This window comes from Pristiophorus japonicus, chromosome 3 (assembly GCF_044704955.1).
Source record: "Pristiophorus japonicus isolate sPriJap1 chromosome 3, sPriJap1.hap1, whole genome shotgun sequence".
Lineage (NCBI taxonomy): Eukaryota > Metazoa > Chordata > Chondrichthyes > Pristiophoridae > Pristiophorus > Pristiophorus japonicus.
Genome location: NC_091979.1, coordinates 193,926,600 through 193,941,886, shown reverse-complemented (window position 1 = coordinate 193,941,886; position 15,287 = coordinate 193,926,600). Strand labels below are relative to the sequence as shown.

Below are 15,287 nucleotides of genomic sequence, written 5' to 3'. Positions count from 1 at the left end.
CATCATAGGTGGTCCCTCGAACGAGGATGGCTTGCTTCCTCGAGAGTTCACAGATGTTTCAATGAAGGACCCAATGTTCCAGTTCTGAAGTCTAATTGAAGGGTGGACGATGCCTGTGCGTGGATTTTTTTAACGTGTGGTGACCGTTGCACATCAGCCACCACACGGGCTTGACAGAGATTGGTCCTAGTCCAGTGGCAAGGATTAACCAAGACGACTGGAGACCTGCTCTGTTGCACGGACCTAGTGCGTACACGTATCGCAGTGTGGGCTGGCCCGTACTGCCCCTGGGCCCTCGGCTCTTCTGGGCCCCGTACCTTCATCTATCACATCTCCGCCACGATCTCTCACTGCTCCTCCGTCACAAACCAGTGCAGCAATACTGAAGCAATTTTTAGCAAAGTTCGACACTTCACATTGATGGAATCCCGCTTTTCCCAGAATGCTCCTTGCTGCTTGGTACATCTCTGCCATCGCCTCTTGCTCGGGCATGCTCAGAACCTTCTCTTCGACCTGCCTGAAAAGGGCAGTTCCCCCTCTCCAGAGTCAGCTGATAGAGCGACATGTGATGGTCGCACAGTGCTACCAGCTTCTCCAGCTCTGCCTCCCACGATTCCAGCCTCTGTCCTGACCGCCCGAATATGATGTTGACAGACATGCGGCCGGGGTAGAGCTTCCTAGCTTCCTCCAGGTTCTGGAGGGCTTCTTGGGCCGTGTGGTCCCTTCCCAGAGTCCTATACAGTCCCTGTAACCCAACTCTGAGAGATGTGTCAGTCAGTCCCTGTAACCCTATCCTGAGAGATGTGTCAGTCAGTCCCTGTACCCCTACCCTGAGAGATGTGTCAGTCCCTGTAACCCTATCCTGAGAGATGTGTCAGTCCCTGTAACCCGACCCTGAGAGATATGTCAGTCCCTGTAATCCTATCCTGAGAGATGTGTCAGTCCCTGTAACCCTATCCTGAGAGATGTATCAGTCACTCCCTTTGTCGGGTACAGCAGTAGCAACAGGCATTTCTATAGCGCCTTTTATGTAATAAAACAGTCCCAAGATGTTTCACAGGAGTGTTATTAGGCACATTTTGACACCAAGCCACATTAAGGAAATATTAAAACAGGTACCTTAAAGGAGGAGAATGGCAGAGGGGTTTAAGGATGGAATTCCAGAGCTTAGGATCTAAACAGCTGCCAATAGAAATTAGGGATGCACAAAAGGCTATGATTGGAGGTAGGCAGAGATCTCAGAGGGTTGTAAATCTGTAAGAGGTTACAGAGCTAGGGAGGGGCGAAGCCATGGAGGGATCTTTACGCAAGGATGAGAATTTTAAATTTGAAGCGTTGCTAGACCGGGAGCCAACAGGGGTGTTGGGTGAACAGGGCTTGGTACGAGTCAGGATACGAACAGCAGAATTTTGGATGAGCTCAAGTTTATGGCGCCTGGAAGGTGGGAGGCTAGCCAGGAGAGCACTGGAACAGAAAACAGAAACTAGTTCAAGTGCTCTACAGGCAAGTATTTACTGCTGATAATCCTAATCCATAGATAAGCCACTGACTTGACTTTATGTCAAGCTGTGGTTCAGTGGGTAGCACACTTGCCTGAGTCAGAAGATTGTGGGTTCAAGTTCCACTCCAGGACTTGAGCACATAAATCTAACACTCCAGTGCAGTGCTGAGGGAGTGCTGCACTGTCGGAGGTGCCATCTTTTGGATGAAACATTAAATCGAGGCCCCAGCTGCCCTCTCAGGTGGAACTATTTTGGAGAAGAGCAGAGGAGTTATCCCCAGAGTCCTGGCCAATATTTATCCCTCAATCAACATAACAGAGAAAGAGATCATCACATTGCTCTTTTTGGGACCTTGCTTTGCGCAATTTAGCGGCTGTGTTTCCCACATTACAACAGTGACTACACTCCAAAAGTACTTCATTGGCTGTAAAGCACTTTGAGACATCCGGTGGTAGTGAAAGGCGCTACATAAATGCAAGTCTTTTTATACCAAAACTGTCCCTTACTTGATTAAGGCCTTCTATTCACCCGGTATTCAAAATCAGCTGTGAAAAGTGCAGACAGCCAAATTAACAGATCAGAACATTTAGTTTCACTTTTCACAAGGACACAGACTTACTTGTTTACTTATTACCCATTTCTCTGTAAATCTGCACCTTTCTTCATCAGGTTATGGACTGGACAGTATCCACGAAGCTGCAAATCCTGTGGAGGCAATACAGAAAGCGGAAGGGATCTTCATTGGTGAGAATCTACAATTGTCCATCTTCAGCCAGAAGTGCCGATGATCCATCTCGGAAGACAATCTACAGCCAATTCAATTCAATCAAGAAATGGCTGAGCGTATTGGATACAGCAAAGGCTATGGGCTCCAACAACATCCCGGCTATTGTGCTGAAGACTTGTGCTCCAGAACTAGCAGTGCCTCTATCCAGCCAATCTGGTCCAGTACAGCTGCAACATTAGCATCTACCTAACAATGGGGGAAAACTGCCCAGGTATGTCCTGTCCACAAAAAGCAGGACAAATCCAATCCAGCCAATTACTGTCCCATCAGTCTACTCTCAAATATCAGCAAAGTGATGGAAGGCATCGTCGACAGTGCTATCAAGCGGCACTTACTTACCAATAACCTGCTCACCGATGCTCAGTTTGGTTCTGCTAGGACCACTTAGCTCCAGACCTCATTACAAGCCTTGGTCTAAACATGGACAAAAGAGCTGAATTCCAGAGGTGAGGTGAGAGTGATTGCCCTTGACATCAAAGCAGCATTTGACCGAGGGTGGCATCAAGAAGCCCTAGTAAAATTGAAGTCAATGGGAATCGGGGGGGAAACTCTCCACTGGCTGGACTCATGCCTAGCACAAAGGTAGATGGTTGTGGTTGTTAGAGGTCAATCATCTCAGCCCTAGGACATTGCTGCAGGAGGTCCTCAGGGCAGTGTTGTAGGCTCAATCATCTTCCGCTGCTTTATCAATGACTTTCCCTCCATCATAAGGTCACAAGTGGTGATTGATGATTGCTCAATGTTCAGTTCCATTCGCAACTTCTCAGATAATGAAGCCGTCCATACGTGCATGCAGCAAGACCTGGACAACATTTAGGCTTGGGCTAATAAGTGGCAAGTAATATTCGTGTCACACAAGGGCTAGGCAATGATTGTTTCCAACAAGAGAGAGTCTAACCACCGCCCCTTGACATTCAATGGCATTGCTATCACCGAATCCCTGAACCATCAACTTCCTGGGGGTCACCATTGACCAGAAACTTAACTGGACCAGCCACATAAATACAAGAGCAGGTCAGAGACTGGCTGTGGTGAGTATCTCACTTCCTGACTCGCCAAAGCCTTTCCACTATCTACAAGGCACAAGTCGGGAGTGTGATGGAATACTCTCCACTTGCCTGGATGAATGCAGCTCCAACAACACTCAAGAAACTCAACATTATCCAAAACAAAGCATTCCGCTTGATCGGCACGCCACCTACCACCTTAAACATTCACTCCCTCCACCACTGCCCCACCGTGGCTGCAGTGTGTACCATCTGCAAATGCACTGCAGCAACTCACCAAGGCTTCTTCGGTAGTACATCCCAAACCCGCGACATCTACCACCTAGAAGGACAAGCGCAGCAGGCACATGGGAACATCATCACTTGCAAGTTCCCCTCCAAGTTACACACCAACCTGACTTGGAAATATATTGCCGTTCCTTCATCGTCACTGGGTCAAAATCCTGGAACTTCTTCCCTAATACCACTGTGGGAGTACGTTCACCACACGGACTGTAACAGTTCAAGAAGGCCTCAGTAATTTGCCCTCAGTTCCGTGGGCTTCTACCTTAGTTAACAGTCTCTTATGTGGAACTTTATCAAATACCTTCTGGAAATCCATATAAGATCCATAAACATTCCTCTGTCCACTACTTTAAACACCTCCTCAAAAGATTCGATTAGGTTTGTCAGGCATGACCTACCTTTCACAACTCCGTGTTCGCTCTCTCTGATCAACTGAAATTTTCGAGGAGTTTAGTCATTCTATCCTTAATTGTGGGCTTTAGTAATTTCCCGACAACCAATGTTAAGCTAACTGGTCTATAATTCTTTGATTGCTCTCTCTTGCTATTCTTAAATAGCAGAAGTGACATGAGCAATTTTCCCAATCTAAAGGAATGGTTACTGAATCAAGAGAACATTGGAAGATTATAGTTAGGGTATCTGCAATGTACTCACCGACTTCCTTTTAAAATAAAAACAGAAAATACTGCAAATCTCAGCGGGTCAGGCGGCATCCGTGGAGAGAAAAACAGAGTTAACGTTTCAGGTTGATGACCCTTCGTTAGTTTCTTTTCATACTCCCTTTTTGTAGTTCTTGCTATCTGTTTTGTGACCCTTTGCTTTTCTTTGTATCTTTCCCTTTTGCCAGGATCTGTGCTATTTTGTGCATTTTTGTATGCTTTTTCTTTTAGTTTTCTTTTAGCTGTCCCTCACCTCTTTCGTCGTCCATGGCTGCTTTTGTTGGCAAGTAGAGCCCTTACCCCTCAGGAATATAAACTGGTTCTGTATCACAAATTATTTTTTGAACATCTCCCACTGATCGTCTGTCATTTTACCTATTAACAGATTTGCTCAGTCCACCGTGGACAGTCTCTGACTCAGCCCGTTGAAGTCGGCCTTTCCTAAAATCTAGAATCTTAGGCAGAATGTCTGAAATCCAGAGTTCTAAAAACCATAATTGTCTGAAAACCGGATATTTTGCAGATTGCAAGAGTCGTTGTCCGGAATCCGTAAATATTTCCCGAAAACTGGACTTTTAAGTTGTACATACCTTTCTCTAAGCAGGAATCCAAAAAAATATGCAGCCCAGCATGAACTCGAGGTTGCATATTGCTCCAAAATCCGGAAATTCATGAAAGTCGGCCCAAGGGTTTCCGTATTCGGGACGTCGGATTTCTTCTCCGAAATCCAGCAAAACCCGAAAACCAGAATGGCCTCGGTCCCGAGGTTTCCGGTTTCAGGATGTTCTATCTGTAGCTGTTTCACGTTTATCCCTTTCAAATACTATGTTGAACTCGATCCTGTTATGATCGCTATTGGATAATGTTCATGCACCGTAAGACTGTTAACTAAATCTGGCTTATTACTTATTACAAAATCAAATACAACCTGCCTCCTTGTTGTTTCTGGGACATATTGTTGTAGAAAAATTATCCCAGACACACTCAAGAAATTCACTACCTTTCCGACAGCTAGTCTGCTGATCCCAATCTAGGTGAAATTTAAAATCCCCCATTAAAACCACTCTGCCTTTACTACACGCTTGTCTAATCTCTACATTTATACAATATACCACTTCACAGTTGCTACCGGGGGCCAAAACACAACTCCTACTATAGGGCCCAATTTTCCCAAACCCCTTTTTTCGGCGCACTTACCCTAAATGCGCTGACTTTTCATGCTGGAAACGACACCGAAAAAAAGTGGCCCCATCCTGCCGAGTCTCCGGTGTCCTAGCGTGGCGTACATAGTGAAGTGGGGAGGGGGCGGAGCAACAGCCCAGTGCAGAAAGCACTACCGGCAGCAGCGTACATGCGCAGTGGAGTCTGCGCGCATGCTCCTCACCCTCCCAGTGTGTCCTGCGGGCTGTGAGCAGGACCCGATACCCGCAGCCCCATCCCTGGCCAAAGGGACGCCCTGATGTTCGCCGCACCCTATCCCTGGCCAAGTGGCCTCCTGCACCGGCCGGCCAGCCCGCTGACTTCCCGGGCCGAGGTAGAACTTGAGTTTTATTTTTTATTTATTGATGGTTGTGCTTTATTTAGTGAGGAGAGTTTTGACTGTGGGGTGGGGGGGAATTAAAAAAAAACTTTTTTCTGGCATAGAGGTAGGACTTCTATTTTTTATTTGTTATTGATTGATTGCTTATTACTTTTTGTGCTTTGTTTAGTGCTTTGTAAGCCTTGGTGCTTTAAATGTACTAACCTGAGCCGATTTCTTAACTGCCCGCAATGTTTTTCAGAGCTGGCTACATACGCTGACCTAAGTCGATTTGGAGTAAGTTTTAGCTGGCCAAAGAGGCATAAATGGCCAAAACTGGCATAAGTGGCTGAGAACGCCCCCTTTTGAAAAAAAAACTCAACTAAAAAATATCGTACCTGAGTTACTCTGGAGGAAGTTTATAGGGGAAAATGGCGTTTTTTAAACTTACGGCAGAAAAACCAACTTACTCCAAAAAAATTGGAGCAAGTCATGTCCAAAATTCAGCCCATATTCTTAAATCCTTTCCTATTTCTTAATTCTACGCATAAAGTCTCCACTGCTTGCTTACCTCTTGTTATGTTCTCTCTTATCATTGAAGTAATTCCATCCTTAATCACTAAGGCTCCTCCTCCCCCTCTATTATTTCCCAATCTATTCTGTGTAGACTCCAAAGCACGTTCACGGCACTATGGGCACAGCAAAGTGTAGAAATGCAGAGGTTATAGGGGATTCGATAGTCATGGGGATGGACAGGTGTTTCTGCAACCGACTATGCAAGTCCGCATGCTGTGTTGCCCTGCCTTGTGTCAGAGCAAAGGACTTCTCTAAGAGGACACAGAACATTTTGTGGAGCAAAGGGGAACAACCCGACATTGTGTTCCATGTGGGAACGAATGACCTAGGAAGCAAAAGGGTTGTGGTCCTGCAGTCGGAGTTTCAGGAGCTAGGGAGGAAGTTAAAAAGTAATCTCTGGATTACTACCAGTACCACGCGCTCGTGAGTATAGGAATAGTAGGATAAGACAAGTTAGCGTGTGACTGCAGAAATGGTGCAGGAAGAAGGGCTTCAGATTCCTGGGACATTGGGAGCAGTTCTGGGCAGGAAGGGTCTGTTCAAGGTGGATGGTTGCACCTTAACAGAGCTGGGATCATTGTTCTCATCATCATCATCATAGGCAGTCCCTCGAAATCAAGGAAGACTTGCTTCCACTCTAAAAATGAGTTCTCAGGTGACTGAACAGTCCACTACGGAATTACAGTCTCTACAGCAGTGGAACAGACAGTCGTTGGAGGAAAGGGTGGGTGGGGAGTCTGATTTGCCACATGCTTCTTCCGCTGCCTGTGCTTGTTTTCTGTATGCTCTCGGCGACGAGACTCAAGGTGCTCAACGCCCTCCCAGATGCTCTTCCTCAGTTAGGGTGGTCTTTGGCCAGGGATTCCCAGGTGTCGGTGGGGATGTTGCACTTTATCAAGGAGCCTTTGAGGGTGTCCTTGAAACGTTTCCTCTGCCCACCTGGGCCTTGCTTGCCGTGTAGGAGTTCCAAGTAGAGCGCTTGCTTTGGGAGTCTTGTGTCGGGCATGCGGACAATGTGGCCCGCCCAACGGAGCTGGTCGAGTGTGGTCAGTGCTTCGATGCTGGAGATGTTGGCCTGATCGAGAACGCTAATGTTGGTGCATGTGTCCTCCCAGGGGATTTGCAAAATCTTGCGGCGGCATCGCTGGTTGTATTTCTGCAGTAATTTGAGGTGTCTACTGTATATGGTCTACTTCTCTGAGCCAAAAAGGAGGGCGTGTATCACTGCAGCCCTGTAGACCATAAGCTTGGTGCCAGATTTGAGGGCCTGATCTTCGAACACTGTCTTCCTCAGGTGACCGAAGGCTGTGCTGGTGCACTGGAGATGGTGTTGAACCTCATCGTCGATGTCTGCCCTTGCTGATAATAGGCTCCTGAGATATGGAAAGTGGTCCACCTTGTCCAGGGCCGTGCCATGGATCTGGATGACTGGACGGTGCAATGGTCAGGTTAGTGGAGGACCTTTGTCTTACGGATGTTTAGTTTAAGGCCTATGCTTTCATACGCTTTGGTGAAAATGTTGACGATGACTTGGAGTTCAGCCTCTGAATGTGCGCAGACGCAAGCGTCGTCCGCATACTGTAGTTCGACGACAGAGGGTGGGATGGTCTTGGATCTGGCCTGAAGGTTAACTAGTGCTGTGGGGGAGGGATTAAACCAATTTGACAGGGAGATAGGCACCAGAGAGGAGAATAGGGGACAGGTAGAGGCAAATAGTAATAGAGTAAAGATTAGTTCAGAAATATCAGGGATCAGACAGGGATAAAATGCGCAGCAGCCTAAGATGGGTTTGGAGTGCCTGTGGGTTAATGCACGGAGTGTGGTAAATAAGGTTAGTGAACTGCAGGCATAAGTCACCACATGGGACTATGATATAGTGGTAATAACAGAGACCTGGGTCAAAGAAGGGGAGGATTGGGAACATAATATTCAGGTATTCAGGAAAGATAGGGAAGGAAAAAATGGAGTGGGTGGCAGTATTGATCAAAGAAACTATTATAGCACTGGAGAGGGATGATGTAGTTGAGGGTCTATTTGGTTAGAATTAACAATAGAGGAGCAATAGGCCACCAAATAATGGGATGGAGATAGATGAACAAATTTGCTGGCAAACTAAATAAGGATGCAAGAAATACAGAGTAATGATAATGGAGGACTTCAATTATCCCAATATAGACTGGGATAGTAACAGTGTAAAATGCAAAGTGGGGGAGGAATTGTGTACAAGAGAACTTTCTTCATCAGAGTATTTCCAGCCCAATGTGGAAGGAAGCAGTGGATCTAGTTCTGGGGAATGAAGTGTAGCAAGTGGAGCATGTTTGGTGGAATTCTGCATTAGGATGGAGAATGAAACAGTTAATTCAGAGACCATGGTCCAGAACATAAAGAAGGATAACTTTGAAGGTATGAGGCGTGAATTGGCTAGGATAGATTGGCGAATGATACTTAAGGGGTTGACAGTGGATGGGCAATGGCAGACATTTAGAGACCGCATGGATGAACTACAACAATTGTACATTCCTGTCTGGCGTAAAAATAAAAAAGGGAAGGTGGCTCAACCGTGGCTATCAAGGGAAATCAGGGATAGTATTAAAGCCAAGGAAGTGGCGTATAAATTGGCCAGAAATAGCAGCGAACCCAGAGACTGGGAGAAATTTAGAACTCAGCAGAGGAGGACAAAGGGTTTGATTAGGGCAGGGAAAATGGAGTATGAGAAGAAGCTTGCAGGGAACATTAAGATGGATTGCAAAAGTTTCTATAGATATGTAAAGAGAAAAAGGTTAGTAAAGACAAACGTAGATCCCCTGCAGTCAGAATCAGGGGAAGTCATAACGGGGAACAAAGAAATGGCAGACCAATTGAACAAGTACTTTGGTTCGGTATTCACTAAGGAGGACACAAACAACCTTCTGGATATAAAAGGGGTCAGAGGGTCTAGTAGGGAGGAGGAACTAAGGGAAATCTTTATTAGTCGGGAAATGGTGTTGGGGAAATTGATGGGATTGAAGGCCGATAAATCCCCAGGGCCTGATGGACTGCATCCCAGAGTACTTAAGGAGGTGGCCTTGGAAATAGCGGATGCATTGACAGTCATTTTCCAACATTCCATTGACTCTGTATCAGTTCCTATCGAGTGGAGGGTAGCCAATGTAACCCCACTTTTTAAAAAAGGAGGGAGAGAGAAAATAGGGAATTATAGATCGGTCAGCCTGACCTCAGTAGTGGGTAAAATGATGGAATCAATTATTAACTTGAGGAAGGACATTCTTGCTATTGAGGGAGTGGTTCACCAGACTGATTCCCGAGATGGTAGGACTGACCTATCAAGAAAGACTGGATCAACTGGGCTTGTATTCACTGGAGTTCAGAAGAATGAGAGGGGACCTCATGGAAACTCAAAAGGGAGTTAGATGAAGTCCTTACTACTAGGGGGAATCAGGGGGTATGGCGAGAAAGCAGGAAGTGGGTACTGAATTTGCATGTTCAGCCATGTACTCATTGAATGGCAGTGCAGGCTAGAAGGGCCGAATGGCCTACTCCTGCACCTATTTTCTATGTTTTCTATGTCTATGTTTAAGGATGTCATAGCAGCGCATTTGGAAAGAGGTGACATGATAGGTCCAAGTCAGCATGGATTTGTGAAAGGGAAATCATGCTTGACAAATCTTCTGGAATTTTTTGAGGATGTTTCCAGTCGAGTGGACAAAGGAGAACCAGTTGATGTGGTATATTTGGACTTTCAGAAGGCTTTCGACAAGGTCTCACACAAGAGATTAATGTGCAAAGTTAAAGCACATGGGATTGGGGGTAGTGTGTTGACGTGGATTGAGAACTGGTTGTCAGACAGGAAGCAAAGAGTAGGAGTAAATGGATACTTTTCAGAATGGCAGGCAGTGACTAGTGGGGTACCGCAAGGTTCTGTGCTGGGCCCCAGCTGTTTACACTGTACATTAATGATTTAGACGAGGGGATTAAATGTAGTATCTCCAAATTTGCGGATGACACTAAGTTGGGTGGCAGTGTGAGCTGCGAAGAGGATGCTATGAGGCTGCAGAGTGACTTGGATAGGTTAGGTGAGTGGGCAAATGCATGGCAGATGAAGTATAATGTGGATAAATGTGAGGTTATCCACTTTGGTGGTAAAAAGAGAGAGACAGACTATTATCTGAATGGCGATAGATTAGGAAAAGGGAAGGTGCAACGAGACCTGGGTGTCATGGTACATCAGTCATTGAAGGTTGGCATGCAGGTACAGCAGGCGGTTAAGAAAGCAAATGGCATGTTGGCCTTCATAGCAAGGGGATTTGAGTACAGGGGCAGGGAGGTGTTGCTACAGTTGTACAGGGCCTTGGTGAGGCCACACCTGGAGTATTGTGTACAGTTTTGGTCTCCTAACTTGAGGAAGGACATTCTTGCTACTGAGGGAGTGCAGCGAAGGTTCACCAGACTGATTCCTGGGATGGCGGGACTGACCTATCAAGAAAGACTGGATCAACTGGGCTTGTATTTACTGGAGTTCAGAAGAATGAGAGGGGACCTCATAGAAACGTTTAAAATTCTGATGGGTTTAGACAGGTTGGATGCAGGAAGAATGTTCCCAATGTTATGGAAGTCCAGAACCAGGGGTCACAGTCTAAGGATAAGGGGTAAGCCATTTAGGACCGAGATGAGGAGAAACTTCTTCACCCAGAGAGTGGTGAACCTGTGGAATTCTCTACCACAGAAAGTTGTTGAGGCCAATTCACTAAATATATTCAAGAGGGAGTTAGATGAAGTCCTTACTACTAGGGGGATCAAGGGGTATGGCGAGAAAGCAGGAAGGGGGTCCTGAAGTTGCATGTTCAACCATGAACTCATTGAATGGCGGTGCAGGCTAGAAGGGCCAAATGGCCTACTCCTGCAACTATTTTCTATGTTTCTATGTTTCTATGTTTCAATGGAAGAGCAATTGGGGAACAGTGATCATAGCATCAGGTTTAGAATAGTCACGGAAAAGGACAAGGAAGAATCAAGCATAAAAATGTTTAACTGGAGGAGGGCTAACTTCAGTGAGTTGAAAAGGGATCTGGCCCAGGTGAAGTGGAGTCAAAACAGTAATTGAACAATGGGAGGCCTTCAAAGAAGAGATGGATCAGGGACAGATGTCCATGAGGGGGAAAAGAAGGGCATCCAAAGCTAGAGCTCCCTGGATGACTAAAGAAATATAGAGGTTAAAATGAGACCGAAATACCTTTAGGTTTATGACAGTTGTAAGGTTTATAATACAGTCGAGAACCAAACTGAATATAGAAAGTAGAGATGATCTAAAATAGGGAATGAGGAGCAAAGAGAAAACATTAGAATATATTAGCGACCAACATAAAATGGAACACAAAAGTTTTTTTTTAGAAACATTCAAATCGTAAAAGGGTAGCCAAAGGGTAATCCCTTGGGAGCACCTGTATAAAAGGAGGCCTCATAGGCTGGAGAGGCACTCTGAGATCTGTTATGAAGGACTACGGTCACACCTTACTTGGAGCTTGCAGTATCTAGTCTGACTCTTTATTCAAGACATAACAACTGGCGACGAGATACAGATGATGAACCCCACCACAACAATGCAGAGAACTGTGGGCATCCTGGAGAAATTTTCGGAGGGAGATGATTGGGAAACCTTCGTGGAGCGACTCGACCAATACTTCGTGGCCAACGAGCTGGAAGGAGAAGTGAACGCTGCCAAACGAAGGGCGAGCCTCCTCACCATTTGCGGGGCACCAACGTATGGCCTCATGAAAAACCTGCTCGCTCCAGCGAAACCCACAGTCAAGTCGTACGATGAGTTGTGCACTCTGGTCCATGAGCATCTAAACCCGAAGGAAAGCGTTCTGATGGCGAGGTATCGGTTCCATACGTACAAGAGGTCTGAAGGCCAGGAACTGGCGAGCTACGTCACCGAGCTAAGGCGCCTTGCAGGACATTGCGAATTTGAAGGACACTTGGAGCACATGCTCAGGGACTTCTTTGTACTTGGCATTGGCCATGAAGTAATACTTCGCAAACTTTTGACTGTAGAAACCCCAATGTTGGGTAAAGCCATAGCGATAGCCCAGGCATTTATCGCCATCAGTGACAATACCAAACAAATTTCTCAGCACACTAGTGCTGCTGCAAGTACTGTGAACAAAATATCATTGTTTTCGAATTGAAATGTACATGGCAGGACTTACACGCCTGTAGCTGCACGTCTGCAGATGTCTCAGAATCCACCATCAAGGGTGGTGAATACAAGGCCATTAACACCTTGTTAGCGCTGCGGGGGTGATCATCGTTTCCATTCATGCCGCTTCAAAGGATACGTTTGCAAGGGCTGTGGAACAATGGGACACCTCCAACATATGTGCAGGCGAGCTGCAAACCCTGCTAATCCTGCAAACCACCATGTTGCAGAGGAGGACGGATCCATGGTGGATCATGATGAACCAGAGTCTCAGACCAAGGAGGCAGAGGTATATGGGGTGTACACATTTACCACAAAGTGTCCCCCGATAATGCTGAAGGTTGAATTAAATCGATTCCCGGTGTCCATGGAGCTGAACAAGGGCGCAAGTCAGTCCATAATGAGCAAAAAGACTTTCGACAAATTGTGGTGCAGCAAGGCTTCAAGGTCAGTCCTGACTCCCATTCGTACTAAACTGAGAACGTACGCAAAGGAACTGATTCCCATAATTGGCAGTGCTACCGTAAAGGTCTCCTACGATGGAGCGGTGTACGATTTACCACTCTGGGTGGTACCGGGCGATGGCCCCACGCTGTTCGGCAGGAGCTGGCTGGGAAAGATACACTGGAACTGGGACGACGTCCGAGCGCTTTCATCCGTCGACGACACCTCATGTGCCCAGATCCGAAGCAAGTTCCCCTCGCTGTTCGAACCAGGCATTGGGAAGTTCCAAGGAGCAAAAGTGCAGATCCATCTGATTCCAGGGACACGATCCAGCCATCACAAGGCGAGAGCGGTACCTTACGTGAGGAGAGAGAGGGTGGAGATCGAGCTGGACAGGCTGCAACGAGGGGGCAACATTCGCCGATCGAATTCAATGAGTGGGCCAGTCCAATTGTTCCAGTCCTCAAGGGAGACGGCACCGTCGGAATCTGTGGTGATTACAAAGTAACCATCAATTGTTTCTCACTGCAGGATCAATACCCGCTACCAAAGGCAGACGACTTATTTGCGACGCTGGCGGGAGGGAAAACATTCACGAAGCCGGGCTTGACCTCGGCCTACATGACGCAGGAGCTGGAGGAATCTTCGAAAGGCCTCACCTGCATCAACACGCACAAAGGTCTTTTCGTTTACAACAGATGACCGTTTGGGATTCGATCGGCCGAGTCGATATTCCAGAGGAACATGGAAAGCTTGCTGAAGTTGGTCCCGCGCACCGTGGTCTTCCAGGACGACATCTTGGTTACAGGTCGGAACACCGTGGAGCACCTGCAGAACCTGGAGGAGGTTCTTAGTCGGCTTAATCGTGTGGGGCTCAGGTTAAAACGCTCGAAGTGCATTTTCCTGGTGCCTGAAGTGGAGTTCCTGGGGAGAAGAATCGCGGCGGACGGCATCAGGCCCACCGATTCGAAGATGGAGGCAATCAAGAACGCACCGAGACCACAGAACGTGACGGAGCTGCGGTCGTTTCTAGGACTCCTGAACTATTTTGGTAACTTCTTATCAGGTCTTAGCACACTGTTAACCTCTGCACTCTTTATTGCGTAAAGGAGATGAATGGGTATGGGGTAAAAGCCAAGAAAATGCTTTTGAGAAAGCTAGGAAGCTGTTATGTTCAAACAAGTTGCTTGTGTTGTACGATCCATGTAAACATGTGATGCGTTGTCGTACGGGGTCGGGTGTGTATTGCAATAAGCTAATGAATTTGGAAAATTGCAACCGGTTGCTTATGCATCCAGAAGTTTGTCTAAGGCTGAAAGGGCCTACAGTCTGATCGAAAAAGAAGCATTAGCGTGTGTTTATGGGGTAAAGAAAATGCATTAATATCTGTTTGGGTTCAAATTTGAACTGGAAACTGACCATAATCTGCTTATATCCGTCTTTTCTGAAAGTAAGGGGATAAATAGGAATGCATCAGCCCACATCCAGAGATGGGCGCTCATGTTGTCTGCATACAACTACGCCGTCCGCCACAGGCCAGACACAGAAAACTGTGCCGATGCTCTCAGTAGGCTGCCATTGCCCACCACAGGGGTGGAGATGGCACAGCCCACAGATTTAGTTATGGTAATGGAAGCATTCGAGAGTGAGCATCACCTGTTACCGGCCGACAGATTAGAACCTAGACGAGCCAGGACCCCTTACTGTCCTTAGTGAAAAACTACGTGCGCCATGGGAGTTGGTCTTGTGTCCTGTTAGAGATGCAGGAAGAAATAAAGCCGTACCAGTGGCGCAAAGATGAAATGTCTATACTGGCAGACTGCCTCCTATGGGGTAATCAGGTAGTTGTGCCAAAAAAAGGCAGGGACACCTTCATTAGTGATCTCCACAGCACCCATCCAGGCATCGTAAGGATGAAAGCAATAGCCAGATCCCACGTGCGGTGGCCCGGTTTCGATGCAGACTTATAGAGTCCTCATGCACAAATGTAACACATGTTCACAGTTAAGCATTGCACTCAGGGATTACAAGTTGTACAGACTGAAATTTTTAATGACTATGTTTATATCTGTTTTGGAGGACCATGCACCGTAGCATTTCATTTTGACTGCAGTGTGATTTATTTCTTGCTTTTGAGTTTATGGTCCTGGATCTCCAAACCGTGGTCTAGGGTCCATGTTGACTATGTAGGCCCATTCTTGGGAAAAATGTTTTTAGTGGTTGTAGATGCATACTCCAAATGGATGGAATGGTGATAAGGTCGGCAAGCACGTCCGCTGCCACCATTGTCACGCATGGCCTGCCTGATTTCC

The 15,287-nt window shown here is 46.7% G+C and overlaps 1 protein-coding gene across 1 annotated transcript in view; it reads left to right on the top strand.

The window, feature by feature from the left end:
* The window catches only part of LOC139255041 (alpha-aspartyl dipeptidase), an 84,310-nt gene that overhangs the window by 35,497 nt on the left and 33,526 nt on the right, over nt 1-15,287 (top strand). The window contains 1 exon segment of the mRNA XM_070873860.1: nt 2,172-2,246. Coding sequence (XP_070729961.1) covers nt 2,172-2,246 — 75 coding nt within the window.